The sequence below is a fragment of the Sphaeramia orbicularis genome, chromosome 24 (genome assembly GCF_902148855.1).
Source record: "Sphaeramia orbicularis chromosome 24, fSphaOr1.1, whole genome shotgun sequence".
Classification (NCBI taxonomy): domain Eukaryota; kingdom Metazoa; phylum Chordata; class Actinopteri; order Kurtiformes; family Apogonidae; genus Sphaeramia; species Sphaeramia orbicularis.
In genome coordinates, this window is record NC_043979.1 from 49,070,816 (window position 1) to 49,096,937 (window position 26,122).

Genomic DNA, 26,122 nt, shown 5'->3' on the forward strand with positions numbered 1-26,122 from the left:
GAAGAACCACCTGAATTCAACGTGTCCACATACTTTTGTCCACATAGTGTATATTTGTGGATCCTTCACTGACACGCGTAGTCATGTGACCATAACCCAAAGCTCGTACACATCTATCAGACTCGTCTCTGGTCTCCATCCAGCGTCAGAACGTTTTGGCGGTTGGCGTTAGTTTGGGTTTCAGGAGCTGGCGGTCCCTTTGTTCTGCCCGCTACCGAAGCTCTGATACGACTTGTGTAGAAGCTGCATTAAGACTTCTTTGGACAGTGTGAGGACGAGTCAGTGTTGAGAACCTCGATCATCGTTCTGGTCGACGGGAAGGTCTCTGCGACGGAGGAAGACTCTGGTACCAGCCTGGTAAACTGAGGAGGAAGAGGAAGAGGAGGGGTTAGGCCAGGGCTCTCAAACTCATGTTCTTCCAGGTTCCACATTCAGCTCGATTTGATCTGCGGTGGACCAGACCAGTAAAATAATAACAGAATAACCGATAAATAATGACAACTACAATTTTTGTCTTTGTTTTAGTGCAAAAAAACCCCATTAAATTAAGAAAATACTTACTTTTATAAACTATCCAAACAAAAGATGTGATAACCTTAAAAAAACTGAAATTTAGAAAAATAAGTACAATTTTAACAATATTCTGAGTCAACGTATCATTTGTCCATGTGCATTTGGAGCCAAATCTACAAAGACACTTAACACTGAGGAACAGGCAGAAGAGAGTTCAATTGTGCTGAATTATCTTTAGACATTTCAGGTTGTTCATATTCATTCGGTTATTCATATTCTGTTGTTACTGGAGAGTTTGTAAATGTAAATATTTTCATAATTTAATGTTATTTTTTGCACTAAAGACAAAAAATTTTAATTCAAGATTTTTTGCTTTGATTGAAGATTTTTTGCTAAATTAGGATTTTTTTGGCTTAATTCAAGATTTTTTTTACTTAACTGAAGATTTTTTTTTTTTTTTTTTTTTTTTTTTTTGCTTAATTCAAGATATTTTTCCTTAATTCAAGCTAAAAAATTTTTCTTAATAAAATTCAAGACTGTGGAATTTTTGTACTTTTCAAAACATCCCACAGGCCGGATGGGACTCTTTGGCGGGCCGCATTTGGCCCCAGGGCCACATGTTTGAGACCCCTGATATAAATAATGACAATTCAAGATTTTTTTTTTTTTTTACTTTGTTTTAGTGTGAAAAAGTGAAATTACATGAAAATATTTGCATTCCAACCTAAAAACAAAAATCTAGAAAAATCAGTACAATTTTACAATATTCTGCCTCGTTTATCATTTGTACCATGTGCATTCTGGATCGAATCTACAGACACTAAACCTGAGGAACAGGCAGGAAATAGTTTCAAATTGTGCTGAATTTTCTTTAGACCAATTCAGGTTGTTCATATTGTTCAGGTTACTCAACATCTATTTACAGGATAGTTTGTAAATGTAAATATTTTGCATTAATTTAATGGTTTTTTTTGGCACTAACATAAAGACAAAAATTTGAGTTGTCATTATTTACAGACATAATGTAATATATTTTTCACATCAAACTGAGAAGAAATATGTTGTCATTCTTTTTTGTCGGTTCTTCTGCTGTTATTATTTGACGGTGATCATATGGTCTGTATGTGGAACCTGGACTAAAATGAGTTTCCACAGCCTTAACAGTGGAATTTTTGCACATTGCAAATTCATCCCAGGGGCCGGATTGGAACCTTTGGCCCCCGGGCCTCATGTTTGACACCCCTGGGTTAAGGCATCCTGCACAGATATGTATAAAAATAGATCCTGTTCTATCAAGAATCAATAAAAGGTTAAATATGTGAGGTTGTCAGTTCTGTTCTATGTTCCAGTCCTGTGGTCTGGATGCACATCGATCTAACTACAGAAGTGGGCGGGACTTTCACTGGAGGAGCAACCCAAATCATCCAATCAAAGTCATATACAGTCGCAGAAAAAATTATTAGACCATCACAAAGTCATCAAAAAACAATGGTCTAATATTTTTTTCCGCAACTGTAGAACAGAATAGAAAAAATGAGATAATATAGTTCCTACTGATCACCGATAGAAGTTCATACAGTTGCGGAAAAAAAATTCTTAGACCATCAAAAGTCATCAAAAACACTGGTTCTGTGATCCAGTCCTAACTCCTGTGTGTGTCATGTGACCTAAAACAGACAGAAAAAGAGAACATGGAATGTCTAAAAAGCACTGTTTTTTGTCAGTACGATGCCATAGATACTGATGGAAGAACTGAAGTGACTTTGGTTTTATCCACGAAAACATGTTAAATGTATAGATATCAGCTCTGAAATTAAACTACTATGAGACATTTTTTGTTGGTATCATATTTTTGCCCAAACTAATGGACCTTTAGTTGGACCAGGCATTAAAATGAACAAGAAACTGAAGAAAACAAGGGGTGGGCAAATCACTTTTTCCTGCCAACCGTTTTCTATTCTATCCTATCTCTAACCTTTTCCATGTAATGAACCATCAACAATACGGACCCATTAATCATTATCATGTGTTCTGGGGCTGCCCCAAGATGCACCAGTATTGGAGGGATATTCATGGGACTTCAATATCGGTTTTCAAGATTCATGTTCCTTATAACTTTGTGAATTATATCTTGGTGATTGTCTCAGTACTAGAACGGAGGGAGGATACAAAATTATTACAGGCGCTTTTAGCAGCCAGCAAGAAATCCATTACAAGAAGGTGGTTAAAGCCAACTCCACCAACATTAGAAGACTGGTACGAGACCGTCTTGCAAATTTTCAAAATGGAAAAAATTGACTACTCTATCAGAATCCAGAGGGATACATTTTACCATATTTGGGACAAATGGATTAAATTTGTATCCTCTGGCCGCCCAGAATTTGTATCACTCCTCTAAGATTTCTTGTTTCCAATCTCCTTGTATTTATTTCTTTGTGAATGTTTTACTTTTGCATAAAGTGTAATGTTTAAAGAACCCAGAAGTATTGAAAAGTGTGATTGTCTTTTTTTTTAATGAGAAGTACCAAAACTGTAAGCACTCAGTTCAGTTTTTTTTTTTTTATGGTTTGTTTGTTTGTTTGACACTGTTGAATGTATAAAATAAGGAAAACAAAAAGGACTCTAATGGATATCATATGTATGAATGTTGATGCAGAGATACCTTGCTCCTTGTCCAATAAAAACAAAATTTAAAAAAAAATAATAATAATAATACGGACCATTATAAGGAAAGGCACATTTTAAATATTTCAAAAATTCATCCAAACTGTGAACAGACTTTGTAGACACTGTCCAAAGAAGCCACATATAACATTTGAAATGAATCCAACCAGATGTTTCGGAGAAGACTGTTGAAATCTTGACATTGGTGACCTTGAATTTGACCCTTCAAGGTCAAAGGTCATGGACCCAAATAAAGTCCATATATGACTTCTATCAGTGATCAATAGGAACTACATTGATATCTGTAACTATTTACATATTATATACCATTAATAACATTATAAGAAAAGGAACATTTTTAATATTTACAAACTTGGTCAATATTCTAATGATCGCACCTCTTCAGATTCATCCAGCTCTTGGCCGTTTTACTGAAGCTGTCTGGACTCGGTGTGGTCATGGCTTCGAAGTCGACCAGCTGGAGTTCAAAACACAGATGATACACAGTTAATTAGTTTCATTGTGTGCAAATGTGCGAATAAACTTTTTTGCCTTTTTTTTTTTTTTTAGAGACTTTATTGATCCCAGTGACCAGTGAATGGTGAGAATTTTAATAATTTCATAGACTTTTATAGTTAAATAAATCACAAAAGCAAAATAAATGAGCAAAAATGAAGAAAATAATCAAGAAAATGAAGATAATAATAAAGGACAATTAATAAAATAATTGTAAAAATTGTGGAAAATAACAACAATTAACAACATTCTTTGCAATTCCTTCTGATGTAAATGTTTTTGCACTATCTTCATGCATGCAGTTTTTTCCTGCACTTTATTCTGTAGTTGCCTTAATCATTGATCATCAATAAAGTCTAATCTAATCTAAAAATGAACAAACTAAACCAAAAAAAAAGAACAAAATGAAAAATAAACCCATTTTGTCATTAATTCTCTCAATTTGTATCTTGGGAACTAAAGCCAATTAGTATTTTGGATGAACATTTCTTTATTTCTTGTTTTTTTACTTTTAGACCAGTTTAATTTATTTGTATTAACTGAATTTCGGCATCATCTTTTATTAAAATAGACTAGACTTTATTGATCTCACAACATGGAAATCACTGTTCAAGGAAGCAACAGAATAAAGTGTAAAAAAAAAAAAATGCAAGCGTAAGACAAACAATACAAAATAATAATAATAGTAATAAGTCTATAAAATATTGACAAAAGTCGAATTAAAATTGGCCTGGTTTCCTTATTACTGTTATTTATTGATTTAGTACATGCTTTTATTCTTGTTTTAATGTCTTTAATAATAATAATAATAAACTCCATCCTGTCTCATCTTATTTTCCAACCAACCTACCTTTCCTTTAGGAATCCGACCGATGACTTCTTTCCCATGGCCATCAGCGCCCCCATACACACAGGAGTAGGCCACCACACTGACGATAAAAACACCAGAGTTAACCTTAGAGTTCACAGAACCCTAAGAGATGACGATAACTAGTTATTAACGATCAAGGAGAAGACAACAAATATACATTGTTATACTATAAATGTGCTGATTTCTGTCAGATAAAGATGAAAACAATCGCATTATAAACCATAATCAGCTTAAATATGAAGAAAACTAAATATCTCTTAACCCGTAAAGATCCAGAATTATTTTTGTAGAAGCTTCCAAATGAATTTTAGATGAAAAACACTAAAATTATGAGTCTCAATTAGTAGTTCTTATTCAGAGCATCAGAGAGTTGGAGAGTTAATTTGATGTAATACATTTTTTTTAGAATCAATATTGACTTAAAAACGCTAAAAATCCCATCACATAAGCTGTTGATGCTTATAATCAAAGAAATGAAAGAAAAACATGAAATCAAGCCATTGCACTTGTGGTTTTTCTATTATTTCCATTTTTAACTGAATTTTCAACGTAAACATTAAGTACTAATATTATAAAGCTGAGTTACACTTAGTGAAAAAAAGCCTTTTTCTTTTAATCAAAAATAAATTTCGACCAACATCAGAAACACCACTTTTATGTCCTGTCAGTACCCACACAGATATTCCCTGTTTCTGTTTTAATCTCAGCTCTTGTGCAACATTTGACAATATATTACAAAGCTGAGCTGGTTTAGTGAGTAAGTAAAGTTGATTTAGTTCTTAGTTTGTAAAATTAGGACAGATTTGGATTAAAAAGATGAAAAAAACTTAGTGCATTTGAACTTTCTACTAATGTGTAAGTTCATTTATTGGAAGGATAAAAGAAAAACAAAAAACAAAAACAAAGAAACATCCATGTAATATTTTCTAAAGTAATTTTACTAAAGTTACATAATCCAATATAGCCACCACCCTGTGACATCACAATATGCAAATTAGATGAGGACATTTACTCCCATCACAACCATATTTTTTGTCATTTACAGTTTGACTATCTCCAATCACCCCCAAGATACAGCTTTCTGAAATCTTCATATCCAAATGTAATATTTTTTTAAAACAATCTTCGGCATCTAAAGGGTTAATTTATCTGCAGTTTGTCGGCAACTTTCAAGGTTTTTAATTAACACTTAGAAATCTGAAGACTCTGCGTCTTCCCACATTGTAATGGATTAAAAAAAAACACAAACCAAGGAAAAAAAAAAAAAACAAGAAAAGATTGCCAGACCCAGCATATTTATATTTGTTTATCTCCAACCACCTCCAAGATACTACGGCTGTGTATCGGCAAGAATCTGGGGACATGATACAAATCACAATACTAGGATCACGATACGATATATAACGATATATCATGCTACCTGTTAAACAAGGCAATATTTTTTGTTTTGTTTCTTTTTTTTAAAAGATATTTCCTGGAAAACTTCAAGTGCAGCATTTGGATGAATAAAAGTTTTAACAGGCAGGTTTAACAGTACAAAAAACACACAAATAATAAATAAACAAATAAATAATGTTTTACAGATATTACAGTTTAAGATCCTGCTTAAATGTTTGCATTCTATTCGAAAAGAATGCATATGTTCAGTTCCTGAATATCCAACATCAGAACATTATTTTAAGCATTCTCAATTAAAAAAACTAACACTTGCCCTCTTTCAGACAGTGAAAAGTGCGTAGGTTATCTCAAGTAGCTGTTATCAGTTTCAAAAAACTACATTATGACCTGCAATATCAAAAACTACTTTTGTAGTATACAAACAACAGGAGCAAATACCTATGTGATACAGAAATAAAAGACCTGATAAACAAAGAAAAACAAAAACAAAAATTAATTTTCGCCATGCCTGCATTTGAATAAATACTTACAAAATTCGATAGTGCTTTTTAATATTCAATACAGTATCATGAAGTGAAATATTGCGATATATTGTGGACCGATATTTTCTTACACCCCTGCAAGATACAGCTTTTGAAATCTTGAAGAAAAAAAAACTCCAGCCCCTAAGGCTTAACTTGTTCCAGTATCACGGTACTACAACCGTATTATTATTACCTGTTTTCGGGTTGTTTCGTCTTTAGATTTACCTGGATCCTCTGGAGAGCGGCATGAGGTTGCAGAAGTAATAAACCAGGGAGAGGATGAGGTTACACACAGCATCTGCGTCCTGAAACGACACACACGGTCATGAGGTCGACTGGAACTGCCTTTACGGCGAGTCTATAAAACTGCAGATACAATAAAACCCCCGTGAGCCAAAACACACAAAAGGGTTCTGAAAATTCACCCGCTATCAGTGTCAGACGGTGAATAATGTCATCGAGTTAAAACGACAAAAGGAGCAGATTATCTGGATAAATTACAGATAATAACACAATAAAAAAAGAGTCCAAACTGGCAGCGGGACAAAAAGAAAAACAGGCGCAGAGACGGTTTCTCAGAGTTCAGATGGAGAAACGAATAGACGTATTATTAAATGAATATGTAACTTTAGACCGGGGCTGTCAAACACGTTAGTTCAGGTTCCATATTCAGCCCAATATGATCTGAAGTGGATCAGAACCAGGAAAATAATAACAGCGAAAAAAGAAAATGACACGATGAAAATGTTCACAAACTGAATAGCATGAAAAAACTACAAATTATTAAGAAAAATAAGCATATTACACATTATTTCAGCATTTACACATTTTCATCACAACAAATACTCAAAACCTGTAGTAACAGGAAGAATAAATATTATTAAAATTGCACTTATTTCTCTTCATGTTGTTCATGTTTGTTCAGATTATTTGTGAAAGGATAGGTTGTAAATGCAAATATGATCATGTCAGTTTACTTTTCTACACTTAAAGTGAAAAATCTTGAATTGTCATTATTTTCAGGTTATTATGATAGTATTTTACTGGTCTGACAGTAAACATCTACCCTTTCCTGAATGATCTATCACCATTTATTATACTATAATCCTTTGCTTTTTTTTTTTTGAGAAAATCGGGTATTTTCCTGTAGTTAACTCACTGACCATGTAGATATTCATCAAAAATCCGAATCAGTTCAAAGGTTTTATATTTGCACTTTATTATAAACATTGCACTATTGCCCTATCTGCTGCTGTTTGGTTCTATTATGCACCTCCTCACCTCAAACAGACACTGTGTTGCACTACTGCTGCTACTGTCAACAGACTGACATGTTTATTCCAATTCTTATTCTTATTTTACCTCTTTTTTTTTTAATGCATGACATTTAACAAGGTGAGAGAGAAACTGTGTCAATTCTTTGTATGCACATCTAGTGAATTGACAATAAAAAAATCTTTTCCTGTTCAAGCCTTCACAAATATTGGACTGAAATCTTTCATACACTTTCTCAGCTGTTAAACATCAAGTTGGAACCAAACCCCTTGACTGCTCTGTTTGGTGTAATGGAAGGTGAAGTTAAGCTACCTACAGAAAAACAACGCACTTTATCCTTTGCTGCCCTTCTAGCTCGACGAGCAATCCTGTTTAGATGGAGGGATGCCCCCCCCCCCCCGACTCATGCACAGTGGTTAGAAGACATTATGTCCTGCTTAAGACTGGAGAAAATTAGACATTCACTCCAGCAATCAAATGGGAAATTCCAGAAAGTGTGGGGACCCTTCCTAAAAACATTCCAGACCCTGTAAAAGCTTGAGTTTTAAGTGCAGTTTAATAATGCTACTTACTCCATACTTACACCTAGCGCAGGTTTTTGTCATGATAGCGACCCCTTATTATTTCTAGTGCACTGGCAATGACTGAGGAGGGATTATTTTATGTAGTTTGTTGTTTGCTCTGCTTTGCTTTTTTTTTTGTTTTGTTTTTTGTTTTGTTTTTCTATGGTGCTAGCTGCGTTTAATTTCCACCCATGCTTACTTAAGATTTCTTTAAGGACCATTCAACACTGCACTTGCATTATATTGAGAAAACTTCAACAAAAAGATCTTGATCCAAAAAAAAAAAAAAAATCTTTGGAACAAAACAGAGAAAACTGCAGGAAAAGTGACTTTTTCCGTCAAATCTCTCATTAACTGAACATAAACCCAGTTAGGGCTGAAAGATATATCGTTATCGTATTGATATCTAGATATGAACATTCAAGATATTAATATCAAAAAAGTAACGATATAAAACGATATAGATTTCCCCCGCACTCGCCCTGCGTGTACAGCTCTGGAAGTCACAACAAATTTCATTTATTCGTACTTTATGTTAATGTTGATGACTGGCAGTGAGTTCTTATAAATAAAACTGCACTTTCCACATTCTTTTGTATTATGTTGTTTGTATTTTTCTGAAAAATGCTTGGTTTTCACCGAACCCGTAGTCATATCGTATCGTACAGATATCTGGCATGAATATCGAGATATGAAATTTTGTCCATATCGTTCAGCCCTAAACCCAGTGTGTCCCTCCACTGTCACTGATCCAACTCCATGGGTTTTACTGGTGCATCAATGTTTAAATTTATTTCAGTTTCATTCTATTTGTAGCTTATTTTGTTCATGTTACTTATTTTGTTGTTTTTCCATTCACTTTTGTTCCTTTTATTCAGTACTTTTATTTTATTTATTTCTTTTTTTTACTTCATTTTTGTCTAATTTGTAGTTATTTAGTTTGTGTAATTTTATTTAGTAAACCCGTGTAGCCATCCACTGTCATGATCCAACTCCATGGGTTTGACTGGTGAATCAATGTTGTATAGAAGATGATGGTGTTTCCATGGTAACCTACGGAGCCTCTGAACGTCCAAATGATGGTCATATCTGATGACCATGAAAAGATGAAGAACTGTATTTTACACGATTATTGACATGTATTGATGGGATTAGTGGTTAATAGTTAATAAACACTTTACATCAGTGGATGGTTTTGGTCACTGGTGGATGTTTAGATCTTTGAGGGTTAAATTTTTCCTCGTATAGTTTCCCGTCTACGTGGATAACATCCAAAACATAGACTGAGTGAGACACTATAATAACGGAATATCAGTTTCCCCAATAATAATCAGATTTGACTGGATTTAACTTCATTTACTCCATTGTCCAGGTAACACTGATATGAATATGATAAATGAAGCACAGAATACAGTCTGTCTGCTCCTTTCACATCCACCATTTGTCTCTTTAGGTATGGTGTCTGTTTTCTATTATCAAACAGATCAGATGTGCAGCTCAGTCTCACCCCTAGTTCTGTGGAAAGCATCAGCGCCTTCCCTTTAACGGTGAGGTCTTTGTAAATGGACTCGATCTCCGACTGGTACTGCTGCGTTCGCTCCTCTGTGGTCTGGGTTTCCACCGAGAATAACATGTTCCCCACCCTGAAACACAAAACACCTCGCAGTTAGTGGTACTGGTAAACGTGTGCACTAGACACAAAAGCTAAAAATGAGACTAAAAGATGTATATCTGTTGTTGGAGATAAACTATGGAATGAGGCCAGCCTGGATTTACGAATTTTTGGCTCATTTTTGGCTTAAAAAAAAAAAAAAAGGTATGTAGGGCAATTTTTGAAGGTTACAATTGTTAAGATCTAATAATTAAAAAGAAAATAATTTACTCTCTACTCTACTTTAAATTACCATTAATTTGGTTGGTTATGTTTTCTGTTTTTTTTTAAATTTAGTTTCACTTCTTTGTTTTTGCTTGTTTGTATTTTGTTTTTTTCTTATTCCTATATTGAACGCTGGGTAGCCACAGCGGACCAAAGTGTTGTACAGAAGAATAAAAAAAAAAAAACAAAATAAAAAATAAAATGCAAGAATAGATTAAAGACTTAAAACAGATGTACAATGAAAAACAGTGTCGTACAGAAGAATGAAAAAGCAAAATGACAGAATAAATACAAGAATAGATTAAAAGACAAACAGCTGTACAATTAAAAACAGTGTCGTACAGTAGGATAAAAAGTAAAATAGAATAATATACAAGAATAGATTAAAAAGACATACAAACAGCTGTACAATTAAAAACAGTGTCGTACAGTAGGATAAAAAAAGTAAAATAGAATAATATACAAGAATAGATTAAAAAGACATACAAACAGCTGTACAATTAAAAACAGTGTCGTACAGTAGGATAAAAAAAGTAAAATAGAATAATATACAAGAATAGATTAAAAAGACATACAAACAGCTGTATAATTAAAAACAGTGAATTAAAAATACCAAATAAAACAATACCAAATATAACAATTATGTGTGCAAATGTTGCGACGTAACTAGTTATAGAACTTAACAAATTAAGCAGGAATTCAAACACGTTGTAGAAATCCACTGGATTTTTGCCTGAATGAATATAAAGACAGTTTTGCAGCAGCTGGAGGGTTCAAATTCAAACTGTATGAACTATTAGGGTCCAAATACACAAAGAAATGAACCACAGACTAAGAAAAGTGGGTTTAGATAAATATGAACCCTTTAAAGAGGTATTTGTCTTCTTTTCTAATACATCTCCAGGTAGTGAAAAAAAAGTGTGAAAGTCATAATGCTCCCAATTATTTCAAAAAGCCCTTTTTTCCCCAGAAAGACTTTTTTTTGACAATTTTGTTCATGTCCAGAAAATATGAGAGTGATTAGCACTTGCATGGACATACTGTCCCTTTACTTTACTAGTGATACATGGCGTAATAAAGAATCTAATCAGGCTTTTCCACCCAAATTCCCTCCAACAGACATTTAATTTTTTTTTCTTTAAAAAATCTTTTATTAGGACACATTTTCAGTATACATATCCTCTCAGTACAGGTATAAGCATGTCCAATTTTTCAGTTTACCAAAAAAACAACACAACAAACAAAAACTTAAACTAAAAAAAATAAAAAATAAAAAGTAGTAGACCCCACCCCACACCCATTGGTCCGCATTCACTTAATTATGAGTGTTATAGCTATTCTAATTTAAATTTTATTACTATTACTATGTAATAATGATACAAAACCACAGTTTGATCACCAGGTCCACAGATTATAAAACTGAAAAAACTAGAGAAAAAATATATATTCATGGGCCTAAATGGATGGTATTTTATTTCTGGTTACAATAAGATTTTACAAGTAGGAGATTATCTGTAAAATGTTCATAGTTTTAATCAATGTTCAGAAATATTCAATTGGATAAAGTTCATCAACTCTCACACAGCTTTAGTATTTGTAATCATATATTTATTTAACCCTTTCATGCATGAATTATGAGAACGTTAATCAAGATTTTTTTTTCTTTATTCCTCTTCAGGCATTTAAAAAAAACAATGAGATTATTTTTATTTTTTTTTTAATGAAGCTATTTTTCATGGAGTTGCAAAAATGTGCGTTTCATTTTTAAAGCAATGAAACGTGTATTTACTGATACACTATATGAAAACTATGAAATAAAAACATTAAATGCTGCTAATTTGATGTTTTCTCATATTTTAACATACACTACAAACAAAAAGTTATGGATATTTTAAAAATTTTTTGGGGCTATTTTTTTTCCAGGCGGGATTTTTGCACAACGCTTTTTACTGTTTTTTGTGTGTGAATTAAATTGAAACACATTTTTTTAATGGCCAGACATAGTTTTATTTACAAATGGCAAAAATGACAAAAAAAAAGACAAAAAAAAAAAAAGAAATATCCTTAACTTTTTGTTTGTAGTGTACTCTAATACTAGTCACTTCATGGAGATAATATGCCAAAAAAAAAAAAAACTTTTGTTGTGAATTACAGTCTAATACCGATAACAAGTAATTGATTTACACTCTAACATGTTAGATTTGGTTTATCAAGAACAGCCAAGTTACAGTAATGTAATCAATTGCAGTGTAAGTGCATTGTGTTGGCTGATATGAAACTAAAACAACAAAATCCATGAATAAACAAGAGAACAGCTGCAGAATAACTGTCCACTGTAGTGACCACTGTGCATGAAAGGGTTAAAGGAGGATTTGTGTTGGACAAACCCATAAAATGGACCACAGTCGTACTGCACCTGTCTCCAGTGATGGTGATGGTAAAGCCGTCGTACTCTTTCCCAGAATCCTTCATGCTGGGCACCTTGGAGTTGACTGTGAAGCCATCTCTGGTTTTACTGTTGAACTGCTTCAGAAAATAAACACACAAACAACAAACAAACTGGTGCTGAACGCCTGCGACACATGAATGTATGATGTATGTCTACTGTTCAGGACACACGCCACAGGCAAACATTCACAATTAAAGGAGCTGTTGGATATTTGTTTTGTTTTTGTTTTTTACTTTTTTTTGTCCTTACCTTCATTATTGGAAGTAGATCTTCTACTTTATTTACGTTTTCTAGAGCCTGACGTACTTCTAAGAGTCCTCTGGGGTTGTACGCCCTGAAAACAACGGTCATCAGAGAGAGTTTACAGGAGAGAAAGGAAAAAAAGAAAGAAAAATGAATTATTTACGTTACAAGAAAAAACTGATTTATACAAACGATAAAGGAAATAAAGAAAAAACAAAACACAAGAGATAAAAAGAAATGACAAGTGAAAAAGACTATTGAAAAGAAAGAAAAGTAAATAAAGAGTTAGTGTAAAACAAAATGAAGTGAAATAAGAAAAAGAAAGAAAGATAAAAAAAAAAGTAAAATAAGAAAAAAGAAACAAACTACAAAAAGTTAAATAAAAAGAAAAAGCAAAGAAACAAAGAAAAGTAAAATAAGAAAAAAGAAAAGGTAAAAAAGAAATGAACAAAGTAAAGCAAAGAAAAGTAAAATAAAAAAGAAACAGACAAACTCGAAATGTAAAAAAGAAATCAAGAAACAAAAAGAAAAATAAGAAACAAAGAAAAAAAACCAAAGAAACAAAGAAAAGAAAAAAAAACAAAGAAACAAAGAAAAATAAAATAAGAAAAAAATTAAGAAAATAAAAAGACCGAGAAAGAAACAAAAAGAAAAAGAAACGTAAAGAAAGAAAAAAGTAAAAAAGAAAAGAAAAAAAAACAAGGAAACAAAGAAAATTAAATTAGAAAAATAACAAAATAAAGACAAAGAAAGAAAGAAAGAAAGAAAGAAAGAAAGAAAGAAAGAAAGAAAGAAAGAGGAAAGATCCACCTGAGTGCAGAACATCCTTCTAACTACTAAAGCAGATGTGTATGTCGGGTGGTATTTTTACCCATGATACACCAGTATTCGGTCTTTAATGAAGTCGAGGATGTTGTCGAAGTATGCCAGGTATCTGATGTTGATGATCTGTCCTCTGAAAGAACAAGAGGTTCAACAGATCATGTGAAAGTGGTGAAAACCTGCTGTCACTGAACCAGGCCTGCGTTCGACTGTTAGAACCAGGGTCATTCAACAGCGGACGTCTCCACAGTCAACACCCACCCCCACCCCCCCCCACCCTGTGGACGTTCCCTCACTGGTACCTGATGAGGTTGATGTGATTGTTGAAGCCTCGGCTCAGACTCCGTGCAGGCATCTGGTCCAACCACAGGACCGGCTGGTCTGGATCTGCGATCCTGCAGGGACAGAAACCACCTTTAGTCTGTGTGCGCTGAAGCCCCTTAAACCCAGGAGACGACGGACCACGTGTCTTTAAAGTCCGTCACTTACATCTGAGCTTTAGTTCCTTTCATTTCACACGGCTGGTTTACACATTTGCAGCTTTCTTCTCCTTTTTTTTCTGCTTTTACGGTTGAGGAAACGGCTGAAAATGAGCTCGACGTTGGATATGGAGTAGCAACGTCTGCCTTTTCTCATTCCTGTGTAGCTTTATATTTGGATAAATATTACTTCATTGGTTCGTTTGGGTTAAATTATCTTTACTTCCAAAACACCTTGAAGATGGTCTTTACTTAAATTCTCTCAGTATTGATTTTGTTTTTGTTTTTTTTTTTTATTCTATGACGATAAATGTTCTACCTCTAAATGGGGAATGGGGAAAATAATACTAACAATTAACAAAAAAAACAAAACAATAAATAATAAAATGAAGAGTAAAACACATTCTCTCATTAATTCTGTATCTTGGCAACTTCAGCCAATCAGGATTTGGACTGAATTTATGTTTATTATTAATTTATGACTGTATTAGTGACTTTTATTCTGGAGGTTTTTACTTTTAGACCAGTGTAACTTATTTGCATTAATTTAATTTCAGCATCAGCTTTTATTAATAAAACATGCACAACAATGAACAACAAAAACTTGAGCTATATTAACCCAGACAGACCCAATGCTACTTTTATGTCACTTCCCAAATGAATTTTTCTCTCCATTTAACCTTTCTTGAGTGATTTATCACCATTTATTGTAATATTACCTCTGAATTTTGCATTTTTCCAGTGAAATTCGGCTATTTCCCTGTATTTAATTCACTGATCACGTAGATGTTCATAAAAGCTCAGATTAAAGCTGAGGGTTATTATGTCAGAACCGTAGAAAAGCCAAGAAAAAGTGACGTTTCCAGTCAAATCTCTCATTAACTGAACATAAACCCAGTGTGTCCATCCACTGTCACTGATCCAACTCCATGTGTTTTACTGGTGAATCAATGTTGTAGAAGATGACAGTGTTTCCATGGTAACTACAGAGCCACTGAACGTCCAAATGGGTCATATCTGATGACCATGAAAAGATGAAGAACTGTATTTTACACCAATTATTGACACGGATTGATAGGATTAGAGGATCAGAAGCTTTTACACATTTTAGAGCAGTAGATGGTTTCAGAATCAGGGGCTGTTTGGGTCTTTATGGGTTAATAAAATTATCTTAAAATTTCACTTATTTCTCTTAGGACATTTCAGGTTGTTCATATTTGTTTATCCTTTATCTTATTCACATTTTATTGTGAAAGGATAATTTATAAACCTAAACATTTTCATGTAATTTTACTTTTGTTTTTTTTTTACACTAAAGCAAAAACAAATATTTTTAGTTGTCTTTAATTCTAGGTTATTATGATAGTATGTTACTAGAGATCATATTGTTCTGTATGTAATGAACTAAATGATTGTTAATATCGTCAATGTAAATTTTTTCATTTCACAAATTCATCCCACTGGCCGTATCGGACCCTTTGGCGGGCCGGTTTTGCCCCGTGGGTCTTATGTTTGACACCCCTGCTTTATTTTTAGAAGCTTCAGTGGATCTTTTTGCTGTTAGTTTTTCAACATCATGGCATGTTTTGATTCGAGGACAAATGTGAGGTCTAGATGGACTGGGGTTGTGGGTGTGAAATTATGGAATGGACCTGATGATGAATTTAGTTATTCACTCTTTTGGCGAAGTTTTAAAAAAAAAGTGCCTTAAGTTTAAAATTATTCAAAAATTGAATCGAGACCCTAACCCTAAACCAAAAACCTCATTCATTCATTCTCCTGAGCATAAATGACCTCTAACCCGTGTCCTCACCTCCTCCATTTGACGGCTATGTCGAACATATCTCTCCACTGCATTTGTCTGGTCTTTCCATTGACTCGTACTTTGGAGTTGCTCCACGTCCGATGCATGGCCTGCATCACCTCCAGCGTGGCCAAACCCATGGCTGAAGGAGCACAGACACACACTGAGTACGGCTGCTTTCAATCTCACTCATCTGATGCAGTTTTTTTTTTTTTATTCAGCGTTACCTCTGTGTATTCTCCTATTGGGTAAGAATCCCGGTGTGTCGTACTGCATTAGCGCCCCTAGGTGGTCGGCCGTGCAGATCAGCTTCTGCACTTCGCTGCTGTAGCTGTCGAAGTTCTGCGGTAACACATCCCTTCAAAAAAAACAAAACAGTTTACAGATTAAACCCTCCAACATAATTCTTCTTCCTACTCCTTTTCGACCATGTAAAATTCAGACTTGCACGTACTTGAGGATAAAGTCTGTTCATTTAAATGTTATTTGTTTTTGTCTTCATTTGCTTTGTTTGTTTTATTTTGTTTTGTTTCTTTGCATGTTCTAAATAAATAAATAAATGGAAAAGAGGACATTCAGACATTTATTCTTTTTTCTGATCAAGGTCTTTTTCTTTTCAATTTTCAAATGTAACACAAGAAACATACAACCTGAACATGAAACTGTTGAATCTAGTTCCTATCCTATGTGTATGTTAACCCTTTGGGGTCCGTGGTCACGGCCCCGTGACTGAACCACATGACATTTTCAACACGTCATAGCGTCAGAAGTCAATCACGTAGACCACTAGGGACAATTGCATTTGAAAGTGTGGACTTTAAACACTCTCCCACTTTTTATTTGATGTTGATAAAGTAAATAAAACTGGAGGTATGACCGTTTGAACTCGGAGCAAACAAACATGAGTACACGTACGAAAATGAGGTGGGGAGGTGTTATATTTCTGACCATAGCTTCGTCATTTTTTTTTGTTCTTTTTGAAAACGGAAAAAAAAAAATGGTCGAAACTGTGAATTCTAATCCACAGGCTGAATTAGCATTACAGGTAAGGGTGGGGATGACCCCCACCTGAACCGGATGTGGAAACCGGGGGAGGGGTGAAAAAATGCCTCTGTAAAGATCTGCTTTTATGTCAAATATCTGAGTATAGTTTTAATTCATTACAATTTTAATTTTATATACCCAATGTTTGGAACAATACTCACTTTTAAAGTCTTTGAAAAGTTCATTAAGCATCTTTGTGTTATTTATGCAATAAATTATGTACATTTCTTAAATCAGATTTTATATTTTTTGTGTGTTTTTGTCCTTTGTGTGTTGATATAGTAGGTTAAAGTGAAAAAATAATAGACAGATGAGATAGATGGGTGTGCTAAAAAACAGATCCCAAACATGGGTATAGTAAACATTTTTTATATAGTATATAAAGGCAAAATCAAAAGTACTCAAAAACAGACAAAAATAGACTCAGACCCCTCAGGGTTAAGGCTGTAAACATACTTCCTCTAATTTTTTTTGTGTGTGAAGAAAAGACAATGAGAATTAAGTACGCATGATCGTTTCAACCTTTGAGGTGGACTAAGACTTACACTGTTCAGATAAAACCGGTCCTTACTTGATGTGTGGCTGCAGACCTGGCTGTTCTTCATAGTCTTCTATTAGAAAAGGCAGGTTCTTGGCCCAGTGGTTCTTGAAGTTTCCAGGTAAGTCCTGGTCCACGTTGTACTCTGCAACTGGGATGTCCAGGTGAGAGTGAAGGTAACGAGAGTATTCTGGAGGAGAAATATTGAGAGAGGATGAGTGATGTTTTTCATAATAAATGTGATAAACATGTCTGCTATTAAGCATTCAATACATATAATGATGATAATTAGTGACCTGATATTGAAAGTTCAGTTCTCTCTGAAAAACATGTAAAAGAATCGGTAAAAAAACCAAAAAGATATTTTCTGATACTTTTACTGCAAAAACAACAAAGAAATCTAGGCCTGTTATAATGGTATGGTTAATTTATTGAAATATCTACTAATTACTGCTGCTCAAGACATTAGAGGGTGGTGTAGGACAAACATAGAGGATTACATCAGCCTGAGTATGTGTCAGATCAAACAAGAAAAATTTTATTCATTTTTTGTCAAGTTCCACTGTTTTTTTGTTTTGTTTTTTTTTGCTGATTTTATTTGTATTTTTCCAGTTTGTATACTTCATTGTTAGTTAGACCAGATCACAAAGGCTAAAAATGATGAGAAACAACTAAAAATAAGAAGCTATAACATGGTACAATGTTTGAGCACATGGAAAATAGTTGAAATAGTTGTTTTATAATAAATAAGATCAAAAAATGTCTGCTATAACACACTGTTTTAAGCATTTATTACATATAATAATGATAATGAATGGCCAGACGTGGAAAGTTAAGTTCTTCCTGAAAAAAGGTGAAAAAGAATTGGCAAAAAAGACATTTTCTGATACTTTTACTGCAAAAAACACCTAAAGAAATCTAGGCCTGTTCAAATGGTAGTCCTTAAAGGGTTAATTCAGTTAAATATCGACCAATTCCTGGTCAAGACACTAGAGGGCAGAGCAAGACAACCAGAGGATTAAATCAGCCTGCATATGTGCCATATCAAACGAGAAAATTTAATTAAATTTTTGTTAACAGGTATTTTTTTTTTTGCCTTTTTTTTGCTGATTTTATCTGTATTTTTCCAGTTTGGATACTTCACTGATCGTTAGAACAGATCACACAAGCTACAAATAATGAGAATTAACTAAAAATAGGAAGCTGGAACACGGTAAAATGTTTCAGCACATGGAAAATAGTTGAAAGTTTATTTCTGAAATCTCAAAAAGTTTCATTATGCACATTTACAGGTGTTTTTTTATAATAGATATGACAAAAAATGTCTGCTATAACACACTGCTTTAAACATTTATTACATATAATAATGATAATGAATACCCAGACGTTGAAAGTTAAGTTCTTCCTGAAAAAAGTTGAAAAAGAATTGGCAAAAAAGACATTTTCTGATATTTTACTGCAAAAAAACATAAAGAAATCTAGGCCTGTTATAATGGTAGTCCTTAAAGGGTTAATTCATTGAAATATCTACCAATTCCTGCTCAAGACACTAGAGGGCAGTGCAGGATAAAAAAGAGGATTACATCAGCCTGCATATCTGCCAGATCAAACAAGTAAAATTTAATAAAATTTTTGTCAACAGTTTTTTGGTTTTTTTTGTGCCTTTTTTAACGATTTTATCTGCATTTCCCACTTTTGGAAACTTCATTGATAGTTAGACCTGATCACACAGCCTAAAATGATGAGAAATAACTAAAAATAAGAAGCTCAAACATGGTAAAATGTTTGAGCACGTGGAAAATAGTTCAAAGTTTATTTCTGTAATTTCAGTTTCATTATGCACCTGTACAGTTGTTGTTTTTTTTTTTTTTTATAACAGACATGATAAAAAATGTCTGCTGTCACACAGTTTGTTTTTCTTTATTTCGCATATAAATTTAAAACCAAACCACAAAACAATTTTTTACGAAAAGATAGGAAAACATTCGAAAAGGGGCGGGATAAAGTTTAATTTATAATCTCCTATCCCCTTACCCTATCTTTCTACCTACCCTAAATTCCTATGTCAGAGCCCGTAAGTAACTCAAAATCCTACACATATCAAGAATTTTAAGAATTTATTACATATAAGGAATTATAATTAGTGGCCAGATGTTGAGAGTTAAGTTCTTCCTGAAAAAAGGTGCAAAAGAACTGGCAAAAAAGACACTACTGTTGCAAAAACAACCGAAAGAAATCTAGGCCTGTTATAATGGGAGACCATAAAGGGTTAAAGTGGTGGATTTAAGTGAGAGAATTCAAATGTATGTAAAAAAAAAAAGGTCCAGTGTGTCTGAGTGTGTTTCATGTGCAGCAGTGAATGAATGTTTCCATGACTGTCCATGTGTGTGTGTGTTTGTGTTCTTACCTCTGAGGTATTTGACTTTGAGGTATTCCGAGCTGGCCTTCTGTCCCAGTAGAGGATCGTTCAACATCACTTTGGTCTGAGCTTTGATGCCTTCGTAGAACTGACCCATGGCCACGTGACTTAACCCCTTCATGTACTGACACACCTCGTTGTACGGCTCCAGCTGAAGACACCTCTGAGGACGGACGAAAAGGGACAAAAACAGACATCAAAAAACACTATAGAAGAATGAGGTATAGTCCAGTTATATTATGAGAAGATGAGTCTTTTTTCCTGGTTAAGAAAAAGTTAATAAAATGATAAAAAAAAAAAGAAAAACAACACAAAATCTATGATATTTTTCATATTACATACAGTCGCAGAAAAAATTATTAGACCACCAAAAGTCATTAAAAACAATGGTGATGATTTATTTATTTTTAATCTTTTTTTTTTCTTTCTTTCTTTCAAGAGAGGAGGTCAAAGGCTCTTGGTCTTTTTTTTTTTTTAAACTTAATTTTTATTAAATTTTCTCTTTTTTTTTCAGTACAGTACAATTACACATTCAATTACACAGTTCAATTAATTTCTTTTCCCCCTACACAGCTGCAAATATATTCTCATACACCTCCACAGACACATATAATAAAATTTAAGAAAGCAGTAATAATTATAGCAAACAATGATTACTTCAAAAAACAAAAATAAATAAATAAATAAATAAATAAATAAATAAAAATAAAAAAGGCTGTAGATATAGATCTTCGACAGAGGTAGATTGACAGCACTTTGATAACATGGAGTGTTCTTGCAACACCAGTAAATATTATTGCAGTAGTAAAGGTAACATAGGTTCCCATCTTTTAGTAAAAATGGTTTTCTGAAGCCGGAGCAGGTGTGTGATCTGCTCCATCTGGTAAATATCCCAAACTTTTTGAATCCATGTATTATATGAGGGAGGTTCTGGTTTCATCCAGCTGATGGTTATAGACTTTAAGGCAGCGGTGAATAATATATTCAAAAGGTATTTATCTGCTTTTCTATCCAGACCTTCAGGTATTACTCCCGGCTCTTGGTCTTTTGTGTGTGTTTTCTTTATGTAACAATTCATCCATTGTTCACTGTTCGATTGTTTTGTTTATTAACAAAAAAAAAAAAAAAAAGAAAAACTGAAATGTTGAGAATGGACAGATTGGTCACTGGTCACATACTTGTTATGTGACCACAATGTAATTTCAATGTATGCTGAAATCTTCTCAATATTTCTAAATAAAAATCTGAAAAAACAAAAAACAATGGTTATACAATCCAGTCCTAACTCCTGTGTGTATCATGTGACTAAAACAGAAAGAAAAGAAAACATGGAATGTCTAAAAGCACTGTTTTTGTCAGTACAATGCCATAGATACTGATGGAAGAACTGAAGTGATTTTGGTTTTTATCCAGAAAACATGTTAAATGGACAGATATCAGCTCTGAAATTAAACTACTATGAGCTGTTTTGTTGGTATCATTATATTTGTCCAAACAAATGGACGTTTAGTTGGACCAGGCATTAAAATGAACAAGAAACTGAAGAAAACAAGGGTGGTCTAATCATGTTTTCTGCGACTGTATGTTGGATGGATGTGTCATTTCTTTATATCAGGGTAATGAACATTTCATAGATTATCAATAACACTGATTTCATTGCTTTAATCATTTTTGTTCAGCGCAGGACCCATTTTTTTTTTTAAAATCTCACATAAAAACAACTACGAAAACAAGCTGGTACCTTGAAGTTCCCGATGGCCTCCTGCAGTGAACCGTGGTGGTACAGCATCATGCCTCGAAGCTGGAGAGACTGGATGTGGTTCTGGTTCAACATGAGGGCTTTCTGGAAACTCTCCATGGCCGACTCAAAGTCACCCAGTTCTCTGAGAACAGGAACCAGATACAAATATTAGTGCGGATTAGTTTATGGACCCTTACGTTTTCATAGGTTTATCGAGACAAGACATGAAACAACAATTCTAAACAGATTTATGGAGTTATAATAGACAAAAACAAGTGGTTCCAGGCACAACAAACCCCGCCCCTCACACGTATTGTAGCGTATTTTGGCATCGATCTAGCTGATGTCATCATGTCTATGCATGCGGGGATGTTAGTATATCCATTGCCTCTATATTTGTGCCGAGTTTGAAGTAAATTGAAACAAAATTGATGTTTTTATAGACATTTGAAATTTCAGTCATTGTAAGTAAAAATGGGAAAAAAAAAAAAAAAAGATTTAAAAAATGCATAAAAAAATCTAAACTTTGACCTACTTTTCCCAAAATGTAATCACATCTAGTTTGCATCACTGGTAATCTATAAACCCAGTTCGGTATGAATTCAACCAATAGTTTTGCTGCTAGAGTGTTAACAAACAAACAAACCAAACCGAAAACAATACCCCTTGCCTCCCCTTCAGGGGGCGGGGTAAAATCTAAAATTTCAAGTAGACTTAAGAAATATTCATAATAAAATATGATATAAGACTAAAATTTGTGCTCATTTGTAGATTTTATATGACAGAGGGGAACATTAGGACACAAAAAGCACAGATTTTAGTATAAAAAAAAAGATGGAAACTACTATGAGTCAATTAAAACCCAAGTCTATGATTAAATATGGATGCGATGAACATGAACAAACACAGGCCTGGTCAAAAATAATCATTCATTTCATTCACTTCATTTTCAGTGCCAAGGATAAAAAAGAAAAACATATATATATCCTCCTGAGACCCAGAAAAGTGAAAGTTTTGGCTTTTTTACATTAAACAATTGTCTTGATTAGAAACTGCATAATGCAACAGTTTTTTCAGATATATTTTTAAAGTTATATTTATTTATTTATTTAATGGAATGTCCTTTAAATTGTCAAACTTTTGTCCCCTACAGACAACAAAAATGCATTGCTGGGTCTCAGGAGAATAACAACAACAACAACAACAACAACAATAATAATAATAATAATAATAATTTAAGTAGTTATAAGATTAAATACATGATAGAAGCAATAGTAAAATCAAATGCACATGCCAGGGGGAAATTACTAAAAGCAATAATTAAATAATTAAAACAACAACAAGAAAATGGAGGAAATTAGAAGTAAAGGCCTAACTTGAACATAATCTGAGTTCTAAAAGCCCTGCATTCTGTTAATTAACCTGTTAATGGTATTAAATGACAGTGTTGGTGTACCTGTAGGCCTGTCCGAGGCTCTTATACGCATCTATGAAGTCAGACTTCAACTTCAGCGCCTCCTTGAACGTCTCTATGGCTTCCTGATGACAGAAAACACAACCTTTCACACAGAGTTGACAGGAAACTGCAAAAGGAGACGTGGAGACGTAGAGACGTAGAGACGTTTCAAACGCTAAATCAGCAGATACTTAACATGATAACCTGCACAAACCCATAAACGTGTCTTTTTGTTGCATTCAGTCGGTTATTTGCATTCATTTGAATGTTTGTTTTGCATTTGTTTTGTGTTCTCCGCTGTTACATTACACTCCGAGTTTCCCGTTTTTTTCTTTTCTTGGTCAATTCCTTTTAAGCAGATGTTATTACAGCTGAATTATTCGGTATGGCACAGCCAGGAAATAAGATGAAATGACGGAAATTTCCCTCTGGGACAATAACAGTTTGTTGTAAATCTATGACTTTAAAACATCCAAGAACATCAAAGTTTCTCTGTCTGTATTGGTGCATTTTCACTTACAAAATTCCTTCTTTATAACCTGAACAAATATGAACAACATGAAATGTCTTAACCTCCTAAGACCCAGGACAAGTCAGCAAAGTACAAGCTTTTTTTTTTTTTTTTTTTTTATTAAATAAGTCCCTATATTGGAAACATCATGATGCAACAGTTTTTTCAGATGCAGTTTTTAAATTTTTTATGGAATGTCCTTTATGGTGGACAATTTTCTTTTCTTTTTTTTGTATAAAGTTGTGAAACTCTTGTTCACAAATGTGGACAGTGGGTCGTAGGAGTTTAAGTAAAATAAGTGCAACTGTACCAATATTTTGCCTGTTGTTAAATGTTTTGTGTATTTGTAGATCCACGGTCATCTGTAAGTTACATTGGTAAGGTACATTTGAAAATGATAAACTCATGTCAAATATTGTACAAAAAACAAAACAACAACAACAAAAAACAAAGCTTAATTTTGTGTTTTTTGCATAAAAATGTGGTTTGCTTATATTACAAACATGGCATTTAATGGGTTAAAATATGACAGTTATTGAGCATTTGCTATTTTTGTTAATGGATCAAGGTGATGAAGTAAAATTTTTTTTTTTTAAAGTTAAAAACAAAGATGCACTTTTGGTGATTGGAAGGACTGCTATGGATACTGGAAGGTTAATTCATGATTCATCACCCATCTATTAATGTCAGAGATGCTATCTATTGATTCTGAATAGATGTACGGTTCATAATTTAGGTTAAAATTCACAGATTTGACAGAGTGAAGGTGTAGGAAATGAACAGTATGTAAGAGTGAACATCTAGTCAAGGACAATGGTTGAAAATTAGCCTGTTTGTTTACACTGACACGCTTACAGTAACACCAATTAACACACACTGTTCCTGTAAAAACTACATAACAGACCCATGAAAGTCCTGGAAATAAATAAAAGTCGACTGGATTGTTTGTGCACAGACTCCCTCAGGCTGAGCAGACAAACACAAAATTCACACTCTTATTTCTCACTAAAACCACTTTGCCTCAGTCTCTATTTGTGCTGATAAAAAGCACATTGTGATATGTTGACTTTGCTTCTATGAGGATTAGTCGCATCAAACACAGAAGACACCGCACTAATCCTCACAGTCAGAGCTGTTTTCGGGTGCATTATATCTGGTGTGTTGTTGTGGTATTGTACAGGAATTCCCCCAGGAAACTGGTTCGTAGAGTATAAGCAAAGGTGTTTAACCGCACACAAAAAAAATCCCCAAATTATCATGTGACTAGATAAACAACACACCTACCCCCTAATCTGACACATAAATAAACTGCAGCTTAGTTTTGACACTGAACACAACATACTTTAACCCTTAGATGCATAAATGCGGAGAAACGATCCGGTGAGGTTGTTTTCTTGCAATATCTTTGTAATGAAATGTTGGTATCATTTCATATTCTACGCATTCTTCAAAAAACATGTTATAGACATCATGACATTTAAACTTTTGACTTAACTTTAATACATTTTATATAATTGTAGTTTTTGTTTTACTAACCCCAGCTTCCATTTACAATTGAATGACATCTGAACCTTTGATTCCTTCATGCATAGTAGTCACTACAGTGGACAGCTGTTCAAATCTGTTTCATTTGTTCCATTGGCAGATTTTTTTTTGTACTTAATTAAAGATTTTTTTTTTGCTTAATTCAAACAAAAAAATCTGCCAATGGAACAAGCGAAAATGATCTTGGTAAGAGTGACAACATTTTCAAGATCTGTTGTCAAAAAATCAGTTCTTGTATCTCACTGAAAAGTTACAGTTTAAGTGATTATGTCTTATTTTTTAAGCGTGATGAGATATTTGGACTAGAAACGAGAAAAAATACACTTGGTAAGATTTAGATTTTTGCAGTGAGGTGCATCATTCATACACTGACATTCATACCATTACTGTAACTTTGCTCTTCTTGATAAATCTGATCTACACTAACATATTTGAGTGGAAATCAAATGCTAATTGTTATTAGACTGTAATTAACAGAGGTTTTGTATTTTTTTACAAGAACATTTTTTTCATACTATCTGACTAATAACTAGTATTATATATGTTAAAATGTGAGAAAACACATTAAAATGTTTTATGTCATAGTTTTCACACCGTATGCCAGTAAATGCATGTTTTTTTTGCTTCAAAAATTAAATGTGTGATATCCAGCTGAGTGGATATTTTTGTAACTCCGTGAAAAATAGGTTCATAAAAAATTGTCAATCACATTGTTTTTGTCATGCCTAAAAAGGAATAAAAATACTCAGGTAAAAAATCTTGATTAAGGTTCTTATAATTCATGCATGAAAGGGTTAAGTTAACATTATTTTATTACTGTTATATACTATATATAATATTAGGGGTCCAACAGTACAGGTAGCCATGGTTG

At 33.5% G+C, this 26,122-nt stretch overlaps 1 protein-coding gene across 1 annotated transcript; it reads right to left on the bottom strand.

Moving 5' to 3' along the window:
* On the bottom strand, positions 1–26,117 carry LOC115414890 (tetratricopeptide repeat protein 13-like). Its single transcript, XM_030128251.1, is given in 17 exon segments — positions 1–334; positions 337–362; positions 3,576–3,655; positions 4,544–4,622; positions 6,712–6,791; positions 9,832–9,967; positions 12,617–12,726; positions 12,899–12,983; positions 13,764–13,847; positions 14,017–14,109; positions 16,007–16,139; positions 16,225–16,355; positions 17,613–17,769; positions 19,987–20,161; positions 21,740–21,881; positions 23,196–23,322; positions 26,108–26,117. Coding segments are annotated over 17 exon segments (1,734 nt in total). The 3' UTR covers positions 1–248.
* Positions 26,118–26,122: the final 5 nt, after the last annotated feature.